Here is a 22,786-nt window from a genome sequence, read left to right as displayed (position 1 = left end):
AAATTCCCCAAAAATCCCCAAAAATTCCCCCAAAAAACCCCAAAAATCCCCAAAAAATTCCAAATATCCCAAAATCCCAAAACAAAATTTCCCCAAAAATCCCCAAAATTCCCAAAATTCCCCAAATAAACCCAAAAATCCCCAAAATCCCCAAATTTCATCCCCACGGCTCACCCCCGGTGTACTCCTGCACCCCCGCCTCGGGGCCGTTTGCCCAGTAGCGAAAATTTCCAGGAACGCCGGTGGCGCGGAACGTCAGCGCCGGCGTCGGCTGGAAGGTGACGTCTGAAAACGCGGAACATTCCAGAAGGTGACGCGCGCCCAAGTCGGAATCTGAATTTCCCCCAAATTTCCCCAAATTTCCCCCAAATTTCCCCCAAATTTCCCCCAAATTTCCCCCAAATTTCCCCAAATTTTCTCCATATTTTCCAAAATTTCCTCAAATCTCCGCAAATTTTCCCAAATGTCCCCAGATTTTCTCAAATTTTCCCCATATTTGCCCAAATTTTCCTGAAATTTCCCAATTTCCCCACATTTCCCCTAATTTTTCCCAAATTTTCCTGAAATTTTTCCCAATCTCCCCAAATTTTTCTGAAATTTCCCCAAATTTTTCTGAAATTTTTCCCAATTTTCCCAATTTTTACCCAAATTTCCCCAAATTTTTCTGAAATTTCCCCATATTTTCCCAAATCTGCCTCAAACTTCACCACATTTCCCCAAATTTCCTCAAATTTCCCAAAGTTCTCCAAATTTTCCCAAATGTCCCCAGATTTTCTCAAATTTTCCCCATATTTTCCCAAATTTTCCTCAAATTTCCCAATTTCCCAAATTTTTCCCCACATTTCCCCAAATTTTTCTGAAATTTTCCCAAATTTTCCTGAAATTTTTCCCAATTTCCCCAAATTTTCCTCAAATTTCCCCACATTTCTCCAAATATTTCTGAAATTTCCCAATTTTCCTCCAAATTTTCCTGAAATTTCCCAATTTCCCCAAATTTCCCCAATTTTTTCTGAAATTTCCCCATATTTTCCCAAATCTGCCTCAAATTTCACCACATTTCCCCAAATTTCCTCAAATTTTCCCAAACTTTCCTCAAATTTTCCTGAAATTTTTCCCCATTTCCCCAATTTTTACCCAAATTTCCTCAAATTTCCCCTATTTTCCCTGAGTTTCCCCAAGTTTCCTCAAATTTCCCTATTTTTTCCTAAATTTTACCCAAATTTCCCCCAAACAGCCCACAACTGCCTCACAATTTCCCCAAATTTCTCCAAATTTTCCCAAATGTCCCCAGATTTTCTCAAATTTTCCTCAAATTTCCCAATTTCCCCACATTTCCCACAATTTTCCCCAAATTTTCCTGAAATTTTTCCCAATCTCCCCAAATTTTTCTGAAATTTCCCCAGATTTTCTCAAATTTTTCCCAAATTTTTCCCCAATTTTTACCCAAATTTCCCCAAATTTTTCTGAAATTTCCCCATATTTTCCCAAATCTGCCTCAAACTTCACCACATTTCCCCAAATTTCCTCAAATTTCCCAAAGTTCTCCAAATTTTCCCAAATGTCCCCAGATTTTCTCAAATTTTCCCCATATTTTTCCAAATTTTCCTCAAATTTCCCAATTTCCCCAAATTTTCCCCACATTTCCCCAAATTTTTCTGAAGTTTTCCCAAATTTTCCTGAAATTTTTCCCAATTTCCCCCAAATTTTCCTCAAATTTCCCCACATTTCTCCAAATATTTCTGAAATTTCCCAATTTTCCTCCAATTTTCCTGAAATTTCCCAATTTCCCCAAATTTCCCCAATTTTTTCTGAAATTTCCCCATATTTTCCCAAATCTGCCTCAAATTTCACCACATTTCCCCAAATTTCCTCAAATTTTCCCAAACTTTCCTCAAATTTTTCCTGAAATTTTTCCCCAATTTCCCCAATTTTTTACCCAAATTTCCTCAAATTTCCCCTATTTTCCCTGAATTTTTCAAATTTCCCAAGTTTCCCCAAATTTCCCCAATTTTCCCCAAATTTTCCCAAATTTCCCCCAAACGGCCCAAAATTTCCCCCCAATTTTCCCCAAATTTTCCCAAATTTCCCAAATTTTCCCAAATTTTCCCCAAATTTTCCCCAAATTTCCCCCAAATTTCCCCAAATTTTCCCCAAATTTTCCCCCAAATTTCCCCAAATTTTCCCCAAATTTTCCCCAAATTTCCCCAATTTTCCCCCCAAATTTCCCCAAATTTTCCCAAATTTTCCCAAATTTTCCCCAAATTTCCCCAATTTCCCTCAAATTTTCCCCAAATTTTCCCACATTTCCCCAAATTTCCCCAAATTTTCCCCAAATTTTCCCAAAATTTCCTCAAATTTTTCCCAAATTTCCCCAAATTTTCCCAAATTTTCCCAAATTTTCCCAAATTTCCCCAAATTTTCCCCAAATTTTCCCCAAATTTTTTCAAATTTCCCCAAATTTTCCCCAAATTTTCCAAATTTTCCCCCAAATTTTTCCAAATTTTCCCAAAATTTCCCCAAATTTCCCCAAATTTCCCCAAATTTTCCCCAAATTTCCCCAAATTTTCCTCCAAATTTTCCCCAAAATTTCCCCAAAATTTTTCCCAAATTTTCCCCAAATTTTTCTAAAATTTTCCCAAAATTTTCCCAAATTTTTTTCCCCAAATTTTCTGAAATTTTTCCCAAATTTTCCCAAATTTTCCCCAAAATTCTCCAAATTTCCCAAATTTCCCCAAATTTTTTCAAATTTTCCCCAAATTTCCCCAAATTTCCCCAAATTTTCCCAAAAATTTCCCCAAATTTTCCCCAAATTTCCCCAAATTTTCCCAAATTTTTCCACCAAATTTTCCCAAATTTCCCAAATTTTTCCCCAAATTTCCCAAATTTTCCCCAAATTTTCCCAAATTTTCCCAAATTTTCCCCAAATTTTCCCAAATTTCCCCAAATTTTTCCCAAATTTCCCCAAATTTCCCAAATTTTTATGTTTCCCCACAAATTTCCCCAAATTTTCCCCAAATTTTCCCCAAATTTCCCCATTTCCCCAATTTTCCCCCGAAATTTTTCCCAAATTTTCCCCCAATTTTCCCAATTTTCCCCAAATTTTTCCCCCAAATTTCCCCAATTTTCCCCAAATTTTCCCCCAAATTTCCCCCCAAATTTTTCCTGAATTTTCCCAAATTTTCCCCAAATTTTCCCCAAATTTTCCCCAATTTCCCCAATTTTCCCAAATTTTCCCCAAATTTTCCCCAAATTTTCCCAAATTTTTCCCCAAATTTTCCCAAATTTTCCCCCAAATTTTTCCCCAAATTTCCCCAATTTCCCCAAATTTCCCCAAATTTTTTCCCCAAATTTTCAAATTTTTCAAATTTTCCCCAAATTTCCCCAAATTTTCCCCAAATTTTCCTCAAATTTCCCCAAATTTTCCCCCAAATTTTCCCAATTTTTTCCAAATTTTCCCCAAATTTTCCCCAAATTTTCCCCCCAAATTTTCCCCAAATTTCCCCAAATTTTCCCCAAAATTTTTCCCCAAATTTCCCCAGCTTTTCTCATATTTTCCCAAAATTTCCCCAAATTTTCCCCTGTTTCCCAAATTTTCCCCAAATTTCCCCAATTTCCCAATTTTTCCCCAAATTTCCCCAAATTTTTCCCAAATTTTCCCAAATTTTCTATTTTTCCCAAATTTCCCCAAATTTTCCCCCAAATTTTTTCCCAAATTTTCCCCAAATTTTCCCCAAATTTTCCCCAAATTTCCCCCAAATTTTTCCCCAAATTTTTTTCAAATTTTCCCCAAAATTTTTTCCCAAATTTCCCAAATTTCCCCAAATTTTTCCCAAATTTCCCCAAATTTCCCCAAATTTTTTCCCAAATTTCCCCAAATTTCCCCAAATTTTTCTTTTCCCCAAATTTTTCCCCAAATTTCCCCAAATTTCCCCAAATTTTCCCAAATTTTCCCCAAATCTTTTCCAAATTTTCCCAAATTTTCCCCAAATTTTCCCCAAATTTCCCCCAATTTTTCCCAAATTTTTCCAAATTTTCCCCAAATTTTTTCCCAATTTTCCCCAAATTTCCCCAAATTTCCCCCAAATTTCTCAAATTTTGGTTTTCCCCAAATTTTCCCCAAATATTTTCCCCCCAATTTTCCCCAAATTTCCCACAATTTCCCCAAATTTTTCCCAATTTTCCCAAATTTTTCCCAAAAATTTCCCCAAAATTTTTCCAATTTCCCCAAATTTTTCCCAAATTTTCCCAAATTTTCCCCAAATTTCCCCAAATTTTCCCCAAATTTTCCCAAATTTCCCAAATTTTTTCCCCAAATTTTCCCCAAATTTCCCCCAAATGGCCCCCATTTCCCCAATTTTTCCCCAAATTTCTCCAAATTTTCCCAAATTTTCTCAAAATTTTCCCAAATTTTCCCCAAATTTTCCCCCAAAATTCCCAAATTTTTTGCAAATTTTCCCAAATTTTCCCCAAATTTTCCCCCCCATTTTTTCCCCAAAATTTCCCAATTTCCCCAAATTTCCCCACATTTCCCCACATTTCCCCAAATTTTTCTGAAATTTTCCCAAATTTTCCTCAAATTTTTCCCAATTTTCCCCAAATTTTCCCCAAAAATTCCCCAAATTTTTCTCAAATTTTCGTTTTCCCAAATTTTCCCCAAATTTCCCCCAAATTTTCCCCAATTTTTTTCCCCAAATTTTCAAATTTCCCCAAATTTCCCCAAATTTCCCCAAAATTCCCCAAAATTTCCCCCAAATTTTCCCCAAATTTTCCCAAATTTTCCCAATTTCCCCCCAAATTTCCCCAAATTTTTCCCCAAATTTCCCCAAATTTCCCCCGAAATTTCCCCCAAATTTCCCAAATTTTCCCCCACTTTTCCCCAATTTTCCCAAATTTCCCCAAATTTCCCCAAAATTTTCCCCAAATTTTCCCCAAATTTCCCCAAATTTCCCCAAATTTTGGTTTTACCCCAATTTCCCCATGTTTTCCCCAAATTTCCTCGAATTTCCCATATATTCCTGAATTTTCCTCAAATTTTCCTCGAATTTTTCCCAAATTTTTCTCAGATTTTGCCCAATGTCCCCAAATTTTCCTCAAATTTTCCCAAGATTCCCCAAATTTTCCCAAATTTTACCAAAATTTCCCCAAATTTTTCCCAAATTTCCCCAAATTTCCCCAAATTTTCCCCAAATTTCCCAACATTTCCCCAAATTCATCCCCAAATTTTTGTCCCCAAATTTCCCAAATTTTCCCAAATTTTCCTCCAAATTTCCCCAAATTTCCCCAAATTCCCCAAATTTTCCCAAATTTTCCCCAAATTTTCCCCAAATTTTCCCCAAATTTTCCCAATTTTTCTCAATTTTCCCCAATTTCCCCAAATTTTCCCCAAATTCCCCCAAATTTCCCCAATTTTCCCCAATTTCCCCAGGTTTTTCCGGAATTTCCTAATTTTCCCCAATTTTCCCAAATTTTCCTCAAATTTTCCCCAAATTTCCGCAAATTTCCCCAAATTTTCTCAAATTTTCGTTTTCCCCAAATTTCCCCAAATTTTCCCCAAATTTTCCCCATGTTTTCCCCAAATTTCCCCAAATTTTTCTGAAATTTCCCCATATTTTCCCAATTTTTCCCAAATTTTCCTTAAATTTCCCAATTCCCCAAATTTTTTGAAATTTCCCCATATTTTCCCAAATTTTCCCATATTTTCCCCAAATTTCCCCAGATTTTTCTGAAATTTCCCCAAGTTTCCTCAAATTTCCCTTATTTTCCTAAATTTTCCCCAAATTTTCCCCAAATTGCCCCCGAATTTTCCCCAAATTTCCCCCAAATTTCCCCAAATTCCCCCAAATCCCCCAAATTTTCCCAAATTTTCCCCAAATTTTCCCCAAATTTTCCCCAATTTTCCCCAAATTTTTCATTCCCCAAATTTTTCCCTCAAATTTTCCCCCCAAATTTCCCCAAATTTTCCCCAAATTTTCCCCAAATTTCCCCAAATTTCCCCACATTTCCCCAAATTTTTCTGAAATTTTCCCAAATTTTCCTCAAATTTTTCCCAATTTTTCCCCAAATTTTCCTCAAATTTCCCCAAATTTCCCCAATTTTTACCCAAATTTCCCCAATTTTTTCTGAAATTTTCCCAAATTTCCTCAAATTTCCCCAATTTTCCTAAATTTTACCCAAATTTCCCCCAAACAGCCCACAATTTCCCCCCAATTTCCCCAAATTTCCCCAAATTTTCCTCAAATTTTCCTCAAATTTTCCCCAAATTTCCCCAAATTTCCCCCCCTCAAATTTTTCCCAAATTTTTTCTTCTGATTTCCCCAATTTTCCCAAATTTTCCTCAAATTTCCCAAATTTCCCCAAATTTCCCCAATTTTTACCCAAATTTCCCCAATTTTTTCTGAAATTTCCCCAAATGTTCTTCAAATTTCCCCAAATTTCCTAAATTTTACCCAAATTTCCCCCAAACAGCCCACAATTGCCCCACAATTTCCCCAAATTTTCCCAAATTTCCTCAAATTTCCCCAAATTTCCCCATATTTTTGCAAATTTTCCTCAAATTTCCCCAAATTTCCCTCAAATTTTCCCAAAATTTCCCAATTTCCCCAAATTTCCCCACATTTCCCCAAATTTTTCCGAAATTTTTCCCAATTTCCCCAAATTTTTCTGAAATTTTCCCAGATTTTTCTAAAATTTTTCACAATTTTCCCAATTTTTACCCAAATTTCCCCAAATTTTTCTGAAATTTCCCCATATTTTCCCAAATCTGCCTCAAACTTCACCACATTTCCCCAAATTTCCTCAAATTTCCCGAAGTTCTCCAAATTTTCCCAAATGTCCCCAAATTTTCTCAAATTTTTCCCCAAATTTTCCCCAAATTTTCCCAAAATTTCCCAATTTCCCCAAATTTCCCCACATTTCCCCAAATTTTTCTGAAGTTTTCCCAAATTTTCCTGAAATTTTTCCCAATTTCCCCAAATTTTCCTCAAATTTCCCCACATTTCTCCAAATATTTCTGAAATTTCCCCATTTTCTCAAATTTTCCCACATTTCCCAAATTTTCCTCAAATTTTCCTGAAATTTCCCAATTTCCCCAAATTTCCCCAAATTTTTCTGAAATTTCCCCATATTTTCCCAAATCTGCCTCAAATTTCACCACATTTCCCCAAATTTCCTCAAATTTTCCCGAAATTTTTCCCCATTTCCCCAATTATTACCCAAATTTCCTCAAATTTCCCCTATTTTCCCTGAGTTTCCCCAACGTTTCCTCAAATTTCCCTTATTTTCCCGAATTTTACCCAAATTTCCCCCAAACAGCCCACAATTGCCCCACAATTTCCCCAAATTTCCCCAAATTTTCTCAAATTTCCCCAAATTTTCCTCAAATTTTCCCAAAATTTCCCAATTTCCCCACATTTCCCCACATTTCCCCAAATTTTTCTGAAATTTTCCCCAAATTTTCCTGAAATTTTTCCCAATTTTCCCCAAATTTTCCTCAAATTTCCCAATTTCCCCAAATTTTTCTCAAATTTCCCCAAATTTCCCCAATTTTTACCCAAATTTCCCCAATTTTTTCTGAAATTTTCCCAAGTTTCCTCAAATTTCCCCAATTTTTCTCCAAATTTCCCCAATTTTCCTAAATTTTACCCAAATTTCCCCCAAACAGCCCACAACTGGCCCACAATTTCCCCAAATTTCCTCAAATTTTCTCCAATTTTCCCCAAATTTCCCCAAATGTCCCCAAAATGTCGGTGGTTGTACCCATGGCGTTGCTGTTGAGCAGGAGCACGCCGTGCGCGCTGACGTCCTCTTCCAGCGCCATGTAGAAGGGTTGGAAGCCGTAGGAGTTGAGCTTGTACTGGAAGAGGTCGGGAAAGGTGGAGTTACCGATCGGCGGATGATCGATTTTTGCATTGATTATTGATTTTGGAGCTGATTATCAATCGGTTATTGGTCATTGATGGAAAGCCAAGGAATTGGTGGGGAACAGATGGGTTGGGTTGGGTTGGGTTGGGTTGGGTTGGGTTGGGTTGGGTTGGGTTGGGTTGGATTGAGTTGGGTTGGGATTGGTTGGGTTGAGTTGGGTTGGGTTGAGTTGGGTTGGGTTGGGTTGGGTTGGGTTGAGTTGGGTTGGGTTGGGATTGGTTGGGTTGGGTTGAGTTGGGTTGGGTTGGGTTGGTTGGGTTGGGTTGGGTTGGTTGGGTTGGGTTGAGTTAGGTTGGGTTGGGTTGGGTTGGGTTGAGTTGGGTTGGGTTGGGTTGGGAGTTGGGTTGGGTTGAGTTGGGTTGGGTTGGGTTGGGTTGGGTTGGGTTGGGTTGGGTTGAGTTGGGTTGGGTTGGGTTGGGTTGGGTTGGGTTGGGTTGGGTTGGGTTGGGGTTGGGTTGAGTTGGGTTGGGTTGGGTTGGGTTGGGTTGGGTTGGGTTGAGTTGGGTTGGGTTGGGTTGGGTTGAGTTGAGGTTGGGTTGGGTTGGGTTGGGTTGGGTTGGGTTGGGTTGGATTGGGTTGGGTTGGGTTGGGTTGGGTTGGGTTTGGTTGGGTTGGGTTGGGTTGGGTTGGGTTGAGTTGGGTTGGGTTGGGTTGAGGTTGGGTTGGGTTGGGTTGGGTTGGGTTGGGTTGGTTGGGTTGGGTTGGGTTGAGTTGGGTTGAGTTGAGTTGGGTTGGGTTGGGTTGGGTTGAGTTGGGATTGGTTGGGTTGGGTTGGGTTGAGTTGGGTTGGGTTGGGTTGGGTTGAGTTGGATTGGGTTGAGTTGGGTTGGGTTGTGTTGGGTTGGGTTGAGTTGGGTTGGGTTGGTTGGGTTGGGTTGGGATTGGTTGGGTTGTGTTGGGTTGGGTTGAGTTGGGTTGGGTTGGGTTGGGTTGAGTTGGGTTGGGTTGGGGTGAGTTGGGTTGAGTTGGGTTGAGTTGGGTTGGGTTGGGTTGAGTTGGGTTGAGGTTGGGTTGGGTTGGGTTTGGTTGGGTTGGGTTGAGTTGGGTTGGGTTGTGTTGGGTTGGGTTGGGTTGGGTTGGGTTGAGTTGGGTTGAGTTGGGTTGAGTTGGGTTGGTTGGGTTGGGTTGGGTTGGGTTGGGTTGTGTTGGCTCCTCTTCCATTATGACACAAAAATTCCCCCAATTTCCCCCTTTTTCCCCCCAAAACCCCGAGTTTCGTCTCACGCCGGGCGGCTGATCGCGGGCGAACATCCCCCAGGTGTGCCAGTTGAGGTCGTGCCGGAACGTTCCGTGCTCGTTCTCGCCGAAGCCGTAAACGAACGGCGACGGGAGGCGCGTGGAGATCTGCAGGAACTGCTCCGCGAAGGTGAACGTGGGCAGCTGCGAGTCCCAGCTGGGAATTGGGGTGAAAAACGGCGAAATTGGTGAAACCGGAAAAAAAATTGGGGAAATTCGGATAAAAATTGGGGAAATTATAGGGAAAATTGGGGAAAATGGGGTAAAAAGTTGGTAAAAGTGGGCGAAATTTGGTGTAGTTGGGTAAAAATTGGGTGAAGTTGGGGAAAATTGGGAAACTTTGGTGAGAATTGGGAAAAAGGGGTAAAAAATTTGGTACAAATGGAGTAAAATCGGGTGAAATTGGGGAAATTAGGTAAAAGCAGGGAAAATTAGGAAAAAACGAGTGAAATTGGGTGAAATTTCTATTTGACAATTTTGAGAAGTTAAAAAAAGCACACAAAAAAATTTAAAAAAAGGTTAAAAAATGGAATTTAAATGAGAAAAAAAAGGAGGGAAGTGTAGATAGATTTGCATAAATTTGAATGAATGAATATGCAAATGAGGCGCTCACATGACGGCGCCGGAGCTGCGGCGCCGCACGCGGATGCCGAAGGGCCAATCCTGGATCTCCACGTCGTAGAGGCGGCTCCGGGGCGTGGCCAGGGGCGTGGCCGGCAGCGCCAGCGGCACCGGGACCTCGTAGCGGCGCGACGAGGGGTCGGAAATCTGGAAAAATCCATTAAAAATGGATTTTAAAAAAAAGTTAAAATCGACGTTTCGACCATTCGAAATAGGGAAAGAGGAATCGTCCAAAACGGCAGAAATTTCAAAATAAAAATTTCAAAAAATTCAAAATGGCGACATTTAAAAAGGACTAAAAAGTAAAATTTTGGAAAATTTTAAAATGCCAAAATATAAAAAAATCCAAATACCAAAATTTTAAAAATTAAAATACTGCTTATTAAAAATTAAGAAAAAATTAAATATCAATATTTAAACAATTTGAAATAGCAAAATAGAAATCGTTCAAAACGGCAGAAATTTCAAGAGAACAAAATTTCAAAAAATTCAAAATAGGAAAATGCGAAAAAAATTAAAATGCCAATGTTAGAAAAATTAAAATGGCAAAAATTAAAAAAAAATTAAAAGCAAAATTTGGAAAATTTCAAAATAGCAAAATGTTATAAACGAAGAATACCGAAATATAAAAATAGCAAAATACTAATATTTTAAAAATTAAAATACCGCTTATTAAAAATAAGGGAAAAATTAAATATCAATATTTGAACAATTTGAAATAACAAAATAGAAATTGTTCAAAACGGCAGAAATTTCAAAATAAAAATTTCAAAAATTCAAAATGGCGAAATTTAAAAAGGACTGAAAAGTAAAATTTTGGAAAATTTCAAAATACCAAAATATAAAAAAATCCAAATACCAAAATTTTAAAAATTAAAATACCGCTTATTAAAAAATTAAGAAAAAATTAAATATCAATATTTAAACAATTTGAAATAACAAAATAGAAATCGTTCAAAACGGCAGAAATTTCAAGAAACAAAATTTCAAAAAATTCAAAATAGGAAAATGTGAAAAAAATTAAAATGCCAATGTTAGAAAAATTAAAATGGCAAAAATTAAAAAAAATAAAAGCAAAATTTGGAAAATTTCAAAATAGCAAAATGTTATAAACGAAGAATTCCGAAATATAAAAATAGCAAAATACTAATATTTTAAAAATTAAAATACCGCTTATTAAAAATAAGGGAAAAATTAAATATCAATATTTAAACAATTTGAAATAGCGAAGTAGAAATTGTTCAAAAAGGCAGAAATTTCAAAATGAAAATTTTAAAAATTCAAAATGGCGAAATTTAAAAAGGACTAAAAAGTAAGATTTTGGAAAATTTCAAAATACCAAAATATAAAAAATCCAAATACCAAAATTTTAAAAATTAAAATACCGCTTATTAAAAATTAAGAAAAAATTAAATATCAATATTTAAACAATTCGAAATAACGAAATAGAAATTGTTCAAAACGGCAGAAATTTCAAGAGAGCAAAATTTCAAAAAATTCAAAAAATCGGAAAATGGAAAAAAATTAAAATGGCAAAATTAGAAAAGATTTTAAAAGCAAATTTTGGAAAATTTCAAAATGGCAAAATGGTAAAAACTAAGAATAGCAAAATATACAAATAGCAAAATATCAATATTTTAAAAATTAAAATACCACTTATTAAAAATAAGGAAAAATTAAATATCAATATTTGAACAATTTGAAATAGCGAAGTAAATACCAAAATATAAAAATATCCAAAATCCAAAATTTTAAAAATTGAAATACCGCTTATTAAAAATTAAGAAAAAATTAACTATCGATATTTAAACAATTTGAAATAACAAAATAGAAATTGTTCAAAAAGGCAGAAATTTCAAGATAGGAAAATTTCAAAAAATTCAAAATAGGAAAATGTGAAAAAAATTAAAATGGCAAAATTAGAAAAATTAAAATGGCAAAAATTTTAAAAAATTATAAAAGCAAAATTTGGAAAATTTCAAACTAGCAAAATGTTAAAAAATAAGAATAGCAAAATATAAAAAATTCGAAGTACCAACAGTTTTTAAAAGTGAAAATATGAAATCTTGAAAATTCGAAATCCCAAAATTACAAAAGATCAAAATTTAAAAAATTCAAAATATCAACAATTCTTCAATTTGAAACGACCAGAATTTTAAAAACTAAGAATAGCAAATCCAAAAATCTCAAAATACCAAAATAATTAAAAAATTAAAGACGGAAATTTTAAAAATATAAAAATCATTAATTATATAAAAATTATATAATAACACAATAATAATTTTATTAAGTATTAATAATCATCTCTATTTTACATTATTATTTATATCATCCCAATTGTATATTATTATTAATGCAAAATGGTAATTATTAATTTGTAATTGTAATTGTTAATAAAATCAAAAGCCACCCTCACCCCGAAATCCTTAATTAATAATTTATTTACTCATTAATAAATTAATAATTAAAAATAAAAATGGTATAAAGAATGTATTACTAATTAATATTACCACACTAATTCATAAATAATTGTAAAATGATAATGAAAGATTGCATTACTAATTAATATTACCACATTAATTCATAAATAATTTAAAAATGATAACGAAGAATTATTGTTTAATAAATAAATAAATAATCAAGTATTAATAATGAAAAGAATTTTAATAATATAAAATAGCAATAAAAATAATTATATTATTAATAAATATACTACCATACGAATCCATAAATGACAATTTAATAATTGATGCTAATTAAAATAACGAATAATAATTAATAATTAGCTAATGAACCTTGAACTGCAGCAGGTGGTCGCTGTGGTAGGTGACCTCCAAGCGCAGCCGCTCGATTGGCTCCATGCCCCGCGGGTGGGCGGAGCTTGAGCTGCTGTGGGCGGAGCCTGTGCTGCTGTGGGTGGAGCTTTGGCTGCTGTGGGTGGAGCTTGAGCTGCTCGGGGTGGAGTGTTCTCTGCTGTGGGCGGGGCTTTGGTTCTGGTGGGCGGGGCTTGTGCTGCTGTGGGCGGGGTCTGTACTGCTATAGGTGTAGCTTGTGCTGTTGTGGGCGGAGCTTAGGCTTTGGTGGGCGGAGCTTGTCCTGGTGTAGGTGTCATTTATGCTGCTGTGGGAGGAGCTTTGGCTGCTGTGGGCGGAGCCTGTGCTCCTATAGGTGTCACTTGTGCTGCTGTGGGCGGAGCTTTGGCTCTGGTGGGCGGAGCCTGTGCTGCTGTGGGCGGAGCCTGTGTTATCATGGTCTATAGGTCCTGTGCTCCTATAGGTGTCACTCGAGCTGCTGTGGGCGGAGCTTTGCCTGCTGTGGGCGGAGCTTTGGCCCCGGTGGGCGTGGCCTGCGCCGCGGTGGGCGGGGCGTGCCCGCGTGACGGTGGCGGTGGCGCCGGTGTCGCCGTAGCGGATGTCGGAGGCGCCGTAGCCGTTCTCGGGGCCGCCGTAGTGGCAGTAGGGGACGCGCTCTGCCGACGTGGTCTCCTGGGATCACGGAAAATTCTGGGATTCAGGGCTTTTTCGGGAATAATTTTATCCCAAAAAATGTTATTTTTTATCCCAAAAAATGTCACCAAAAAGTCGGTTTTTTAATCGCAAAAGTCATTTTTTTATCCCAAAAATCGACATTTTTTTAATCCCCGAAAAAGATCAAATTTTAAAAAACTGATTAGAAATTACTGTTAAAAAAAAAAATAAAATGCATTCATTAACTCATAATTAATTCTTAATTTTTTTTATTAATCTTAAAAAGTAATAATAAGTATAATAATTAAATCAAATATTATGTTCTTAATAATTAAAAACCATCCCTTAAAAGTACTAAATATATATTATATAATATAATATAATATAATATAATATAATATAATATAATATAATATAATATAATATAATATAATATAATATAATATAATATAATATAATATAATATAATATAATATAATATTATATTATATTATATTATATTATATTATATTATATTATATTATTTTTTATAATTGTATACTATTATATTGTAAAATATTATTTTTTACTATTATTGTATATATGATACATTTATATTAATTTATATAATATACTATATATTATATTACATTATATTATATTATAATTCATTATATTATCTTATATTTTACTATATTAATATATTATGTACTATTTATATATATGTAATATATGTTATATATTATTTATATATAAAAACATAGCTCATTATATATATATTAATATAATTACTAAATCATTTAAATAGAAATCAATTCCACTCATTAAATCAATTACCATGTTCCTAATAATTAAACAACATTCCTCAAAAGCACTACATCAATTCATTATGTTATATTATACTATATTAATATAATATATAATATGTATTTTTTATGTATATGTAGTATATATTATATATTATTTATATATAAAAATATATACCATTAAATATATATTAATATAATGATTAAATCATTTAAATATAAATCAATTCCACTCATTAAATCAATTACCATGTTCCTAATAATTAAAAAAAACCATTCCTCAAAAGCACTACATTAATTCATTATATTATATTGTATTTTACTATATTAATATATTATATATTATGTATTATTTATGGGTATGTAATATATATTATATATTATTTATATATAAAAACATATATTATTATATAAATATTAATATAATTACTAAATCATTTAAATATAAACCAACTACATTCATTATATTATGTTGTATTTACTATATTAATATATTATATATTATGTATTATTTACATATATGTAGTATATATTATATATTATTTATATATAAAAACATATATTATTATATATATTAATATAATTATTAAATCATTTAAATATAAGTCAACTACTGTCATCAAACCAATTACCATGTTCCTAATAATTAATAAAAATAATTAAATAATTAAAAAACCACATTCCTCAAAAGGCACTACATCAATTCATTATATTATGTTGTATTTTACTATATTAATACATTAATATATGTAGTATAAGATATTATTTCTATACAAAAATATATATTATTATATATATATTAATATAATTACTAAATCATTTAAATATAAATCAATTCCACTCATTAAATCAATTACCATATTCCTGATAATTAAAAAACCATTCCTCAAAAGCACTACATCAATTCATTATGTTATATTATACTACATTAATATAATATATATTATGTATTATTTATGGGTATGTAATATATATTATATATTATTTATATATAAAAATATATATTATTATATATATTAATATAATTACTAAATCATTTAAATATAAATCAACTACATTCATTATATTATGTTGTATTTTACTATATTAATATATTATATATTATGTATTATTTACGTATATATATTATATATTATATATTATTTATATATAAAAACATATATTATATATATATAATATAATTATTAAATCATTTAAATATAAATCAACTACTGTCATCAAACCAATTACCATGTTCCTAATAATTAATAAAAATAATTAAATAATTAAAAAACCACATTCCTCAAAAGCCCATCAATTCATTATATTATGTTGTATTTTACTATATTAATACATTAATAAATGTAGTATAATATATTATTTCTATACAAAAATCTATATTATTATATATATATTAATATAATATAAAATTTAAATAAATCAACCACCATTAACAAACCATATCTATAATTAAAAAACCATTCCTCAAAAAGCACTACATCAATTCATTATGTTATATTATACTACATTAATATAATATATATTATGTATTATTTATGGGTATGTAATATATATTAAAGATTATTTATATATAAAAATATATATTATTATATATATTAATATAATTACTAAATCATTTAAATATAAACCAACTACATTCATTATATTATGGTGTATTTTACTACATTAATATGTTATATATTATGTATTATTTATGTACATGTAGTATATATTAAATATTATTTATATATAAAAACATAACTCATTATAGATATATTAATATAATTACTAAATCACTTAAATATAAATCAATTCCACTCATTAAATCAATTACCATGCTCCTAATAATTAAAAAAGCCATTCCTCAAAAGCACTACATCAATTCATTATGTTATGTTATATTATACTGTATTAATATTTTATATATTATGTATTATTTATCTATATGTAGTATATATTATTTATATATAAAAATATGTATTATTATATATATTAATATAATTATTAAATCATTTAAATATAAATCAATTCCACTCATAAAATCAATTACCATGTTCCTAATAATTAAAATAATAATTAAAATAATTTAAAAAACCACATTCCTCAAAAGCACTACATCAATTCATTATATTATGTTGTATTTTACTATATTAATATATTATATATTATGTATTATTTATGGGTATGCAATATATATTGTATATTATTTATATATAAAAAATATATCATTATACATATTAATATAATTACTAAATCATTTAAATGTAAATCAATTCCACTCATTAAATCAATTACCATGCTCCTAATAATTAAAAAAACCATTCCTCAAAAGCACTACATCAATTCATTATGTTACGTTATATTATACTATATAATATAATATATATAATATGTATTATTTATGTATATGTAATATATATTGTATATTATTTATATATAAAAACATATATTATTATATATATTAATGTATATTATTAAATCATTTAAATATAAATCAATTCCACTCATAAAATCAATTACCATGTTCCTAATAATTAAAATAATAATTAAAATAATTTTAAAAACCGCATTCCTCAAAAGCACTACATCAATTCATTATATTATGTTGTATTTTACTATATTAATACATTAATATATGTAGTATAATATATTATTTCTATACAAAAATATATATTATTATATATATATTAATATAATTACTAAACCATTTAAATATAAATCAATTCCACTCATTAAATCAATCACCATGTTCCTAATAATTAAAAAAACCCATTCCTCAAAAGCACTACATCAATTCATTATATTATATTGTATTCTACTATATTAATATATTATATATTATGTATTATTTATGGGTATGTAATGTATATTATAGATTATTTATATATAAAAAATATATCATTATATATATATTAATATAATTACTAAATCATTTAAATGTAAATCAATTCCACTCATTAAATCAATCACCATGTTCCTAATAATTAAAAAAACACCATTCCTCAAAAGCGCCAAATCAACCGAACAAACAACCGCCCCATTCACGACGAATTTTTTCCCCAAAAACCCCATTTTTCACGCATTAAACATCACAAAACCGCGCGTGCTAAATGGGCGGCGCTAATTTCCAACAATTATTAAAGGAGGGCGGTTAATTTCTCCAAGCGCCCCAGGCCAGGGGGCAGGCGTCCCCCCCCGGTCCCGGGGTGGCAGCGCGGTCCCGGTGTACAAGCGTCAACGGCCCAGCGCTCCCACAGCCGCAGCCCCCCCAGGACACCTCCGCCACCTGGCGGAAACAATTAACAAATTAATTAACTTCCAATATTTTTCTATTTATTGCTTATTTTATTAATTTATTTTATTAATTTTATTGCTTATTTTATTAATTTATTTTATTAATTTTATTTCTTATTTTATTGCTTATTTTAATAATTTATTTTATTAATTTTATGGCTTATTTTATTAATTTATTTTACTAATTTTATTGCTTATTTTATTAATTCAGCCAATTAATTAGTTATTAAACGGATTTAATTAATTTTGTTTCTTCTGTTTCAAAATTAGTTTTTGTTTTGGTTTTTGTTTGTTTCCGTGGTTCTTTTGTTAATTTTGTTGTTGATAAATGGCAATTGTTTTTGCTTTGAGTTTTTATTTATTTGTGCTGTTCTTTTATTAATTTTTTGTTGAATTAATCGATTCTGATTTAATTTCGCATATATCCTAATTTTCCGAAATTTCACTGAATTCTCCAAATTTCCTGAATTTCGCAAATTTCCCAAATTGTGCAAATTTCCCAAACTCCCTGAATTTCTTGAATTTCCCAAATTCCCTGAATTTCACAAATGTCGCAAATTTCCTGAATTTTGCAAATGTCGCAACTTTCCCAAATTCCTCATATTTCCCGAATTTTGCAAATTTTGCAAATTTCCCTGAATTTCTTGAATTTCCCAAATTTCCCAAATTTCCCAATTTTGCAAATTTCCTGAATTTCGCAAATTTCTTGAATTCCCCCAATTTCCCAAATTTTGCAAATTTCCCGAATTCCCTGAATTTTCCAAATTACGCCGAAATTTCCCAAATTTCCAGAATTTTGCAAATTTCTTGAATTTGTCAAATTTCCCGAATTTCGCAAATTTCCCGAATTTCGCAAATTTCCCGAATTTCGCAAATTTCCCAAATTTCCCTGAATTTATTGAATTTCCCAAATTTCCGAAATTCCCTGAATTTCTATTTTTAAATTTCTTCAAATTCCAAATTTCCTAATCCATCTTCCCAAATTTTGCAAATTTCCCAAATTCCCCGAATTTCCCAAATTTCCCGAATTTCACAAATTTCCCAAATTCCCCGGATTTCTTGAATTTTCAAATTTCCCAAAAGAAACTTTACAAATTTCCCAAATTTTGCAATTTCCCAAAATTTCCCAAAATTTCCGAATTTCTAAATTTTCAAATTCCCTGAATTTCCCAAATTTATTTTGCAAATTCCCTGAATTTCCCAAATTTCCCGAATTTCGCAAATTTCCCAAATTTTCCCAATTTCGCAAATTTCTCAAATTTCCTGAATTTCGCAAACTTTGCAAATTTCCCGAATTTCGCAAATTTCGCGAATTTCCCGAATTTCGCCCTGAACTTTCCAAATTTCCCAAATTTCCCGAATTCCCCGATTTCCCCGGTTTCCCCGCCGTCCCCGCACCTGGGCGGCGCCGTCGTAGCTCAGGCTGTGATTGGCCGGCGCCGCGGCGCCGTCGGAAGTGACGCTGACGCCGATCGGCTCCCGCGGCAGCCCCAGCACCCGCACCTCCCGGAACTCCAGCCCGTGCGGGTCCGAGTAATTGTTGTGCGTCACGGAAAGTTCCAGAACGTTCTGGGGCCCGGCGGAATTATGGGTGGGAAAGGAGGGGAAAAAAAAAAAAAAATTTAATTTTTATGTGGGGTTTTTTTTTATTAAACGGAAGAAAATTATAAATGTATCTATTTTTATGTAATATATATATAATATAGATAGAGATTAGATATGGATATGCATATATATAGATATATATATATTTAAAATAAATTATAAATATAATTTTAGTATAAATATAGATTTAATGGGATAGGATATGATATAAAAAGATATAATTACATAATATAATGTAATATAATGTAATGTAATATAATATAATATTATATAATATAAATATAATGTAATTAATGTAATTATGTAATTAATGTATATAATTAAGTAATTATATAATATAACATAATGTAATATAATGTAACGTATTAATGTAATGTAATATAATATAATATAATATAATATAATATAATATAATATAATATAATATAATATAATATAATATAATATAATATAATATAATATAATATAATATAATATAATGTAATATAATATAATATAATATAATATAATATAATATAATATAATATAATATAATATAATGTAATATAATATAATATAATTGTAATGTATATAATGTATAATATAATGTAATTATATATACCTATAAATATAATATAAATATAAATATGTAAATTTGTAAATTTGAAAATATCCAAATTAAAAGAATATTATATAATAGGATATATTATAATTTAATGTAAGAGGATATAATAGGATATATTATAATAAAATATAATGTATTGTAATGTAATGTAATGTAATATAATATAATATAATATAATATAATATAATATAATATAATATAATATAATATTAAAATAAAGTATGAACAATAATATACAAATATATATGTAATATAATATAATATAATATAATATAATAGTATAAATAATAATATAAATAATAATATACATTAATATATTAGTATGTAATATAATATAATATAATATAATATAATATAATATAATATAATATAATATAATATAATATAATATAATATAATATAACATAACATAACATAACATAATATAACGTAATATAACGTAATATATATTATAATATATTACAGTTGAAATAAAATAAAAAGGTAATAATATTATAAAATGAGTATTAATAAAATTATATTTCAAGGGAAATTTAAAATATTAAAAACATTTTAAAAAATAAATATATTTAATATATATTTCATAAATTAGAATGTCTATTCCTGATATGATATTATATGGTATATAATATAACAATTTAATATACATACTATAATATAAATGTATAATTTATATGTAATATAATTAATTCTATTACTATTCATTAATATACTATATGAATTTATATTGATTTATTTTAAAAATTAATATCAAAATATTAACTTAGAAATATATCAAATAATTAATAAATTAATACAATATAGATTTATATAGTTATTTCTATACTAATATTTATAAATAGGTTTTTTACATAGATACTATTTTTAAAAAATTAAATATATTTTATTATATTATATCATATAATATTTTATATAATAATATTTTATATAATATATAATATATATCCTTATCTATCCTATTATATCTTGCATTAAGTTATAATATATTGTAATATATTGATATTAATATTAGAAATAATTAAATTATAATGTATTGTTTTATCTTATATCGATTATATTTTATATATCTATTATATTTATTTATACAATAAAATTAAAGAGAGCTTTGGACAATTCTCTAAATATATTTTAAAATAATAATAGAAATTGAAAATATTTATGTACATTTATAAATTAAAAAAGCAAGTATTTATATATATTAATATTAAAATTAATTTAGAATTATTTCCTATTATAATATATCTTTTGTATATGTAATAATTAATATATATAATTAGATATAATTATTATATATAATTATACATATATTATTTATAATTATACATAATTATATATAATTATTGTATAATTATACATATATTATAAAATGAATAATAGATATGTAATAATTATACCACATATGTAATAATTACATTTTATTTTATTTTATAATAAAATATTAATAGAATAATTAAATTTGTTAACGTATTTATGTGAATCGCTCCGTAATTCAAATTGAATTCTGTAATTAATCGAAAACAAATTGTTGAATAAAAGTGGAAATTCAAATTTGAGGGATTTGAGGTTTGCGACTCACGTTGGAAAATCGGAATTCGTAGAAAATGTAGGATTTGCTCTCAACGGTGCCTGAAATGGGGAGGAAAATAAAAATAATGGTGAAAATAATTGAAAAAAATTAAAATCATTTAAAAAATAATATGCTGCAATATTAATAATAATAATAATAATAATAACAACAATAATAATAATAATAATGGTAATAATGATAATGGTGATAAGGATAATAATACTACTAATATAGCATTATTGATTATAAAGAATTATTGGAAATATTAATAAGAAGAATTATTAATAATAATGGTTAATAATTAATAATAATAATGATAATGACAGTGATAATGATAGTATTTCATTAATAGGAATAGTAATTATAATGATGATAACGATAGTGATATTGATAATTATTTTAATAGTAATACTTTAATTATAATTATAATATTGATAATAATAATACTAATTCATTAATAATAATAGCAATTATTATGATGATTATCGTGATTATAACAATACTAATATAGCATTAATAATATTAAAGCATTATTATTAATAGTAATAATAATTCAATAATAGCAGCAATTATAATGATGATGATAACATTATAGCAGCAATAATAATAATAATAATAATAATAATAATAATAATAATAATAATAATAATAATAATAATAATATCAAAATAATAATATCGACATAATAATAATAATAGTAATGAAATTATATTTATGATTATAATGATAATAGTGATAATAATAATTCATTAATAATGGTAATTAAAATTATATTGATAATTATGGCTGTGATAATAATAATATTAATATAGCATTAATAATAATAAAACAATAATCACAGTAATGATAATTCTAATTATTCATTAATCATAATAGTAATTATAATGATTATTATTATAATGATGATGATAATATAATATTAATAGTTATAATAATGCAATAATAATAGTGCAATAATAATAATAATGCTGATAAGGATGATGATAATAGTGATAATAATAATTCATTAATAATATTAGTAATTATAATGATGATGATGATAATGATCATTAATTATAACGATACTAATAATTATAAAGCATTGATAGTAATAGTAATAATAATAGTAATAGCAGTAATAATAATGCGACAATAATAATAATAATAGTACTGATAATAATGATGATGATGATAATAAATAATGATAATATAATTAACGATAATTAATATTTTTGCCGCCTGACCCGCGGATTCTCCGTCGTCCCAGAAAAGCTCCCCCGAGGCCTCCTGGTTCTCATCCAGCGCCACGATCAGCCCCAGCGGGTTCCTGCGGCTGAGAAAACGCAATTACCGATAATTAATCGCTAATTAATAACCCGATTCTTTCTCTGCAGGCATTATTATTATCCTATTATTTATTTTTATGTATAATTTTATCTGTAATTATATCTAATTATAGGTATAGTTATGTTAATATATATGAAAGAAATATGTAATTATTAAAGAAATTAATATATATATTAATAATGTGTATTAATATTATAATATATTGTAAGATGAAGAAGATGATGAAGATGATGAAGATAAAGACGATGAAGATGAAGAAGATGAAGACAATGAAGATGAAGAAGACAGAGAACAAGAAGGAGAAGGAGATGAAGAAGACAAAGAAGACGTAGAAGAAGTAGAAGAAAATGAAGATGATGAAGAAGACGCCAATGAAGATGAA

The 22,786-nt window shown here is 29.6% G+C and overlaps 1 protein-coding gene across 1 annotated transcript in view; it reads right to left on the bottom strand.

The window, feature by feature from the left end:
- LOC115916937 (maltase-glucoamylase, intestinal-like) overlaps window positions 1-22,390 on the bottom strand; it is a gene marked incomplete at its 5' end in the record, with an annotated part of 68,730 nt that extends 46,340 nt beyond the window's left edge. The window contains 9 exon segments of the mRNA XM_030970675.1: window positions 178-285; window positions 7,756-7,852; window positions 9,145-9,313; window positions 9,770-9,924; window positions 12,573-12,679; window positions 13,145-13,262; window positions 18,701-18,871; window positions 21,088-21,137; window positions 22,302-22,390. Coding sequence (XP_030826535.1) covers window positions 178-285; window positions 7,756-7,852; window positions 9,145-9,313; window positions 9,770-9,924; window positions 12,573-12,679; window positions 13,145-13,262; window positions 18,701-18,871; window positions 21,088-21,137; window positions 22,302-22,390 — 1,064 coding nt within the window.
- Between the last annotated feature and the right edge of the window lie 396 nt (window positions 22,391-22,786).

Source organism: Camarhynchus parvulus, unplaced genomic scaffold, assembly GCF_901933205.1.
Source record: "Camarhynchus parvulus unplaced genomic scaffold, STF_HiC, whole genome shotgun sequence".
Lineage (NCBI taxonomy): Eukaryota > Metazoa > Chordata > Aves > Passeriformes > Thraupidae > Camarhynchus > Camarhynchus parvulus.
This window is presented reverse-complemented; position numbering and strand designations above follow the sequence as displayed.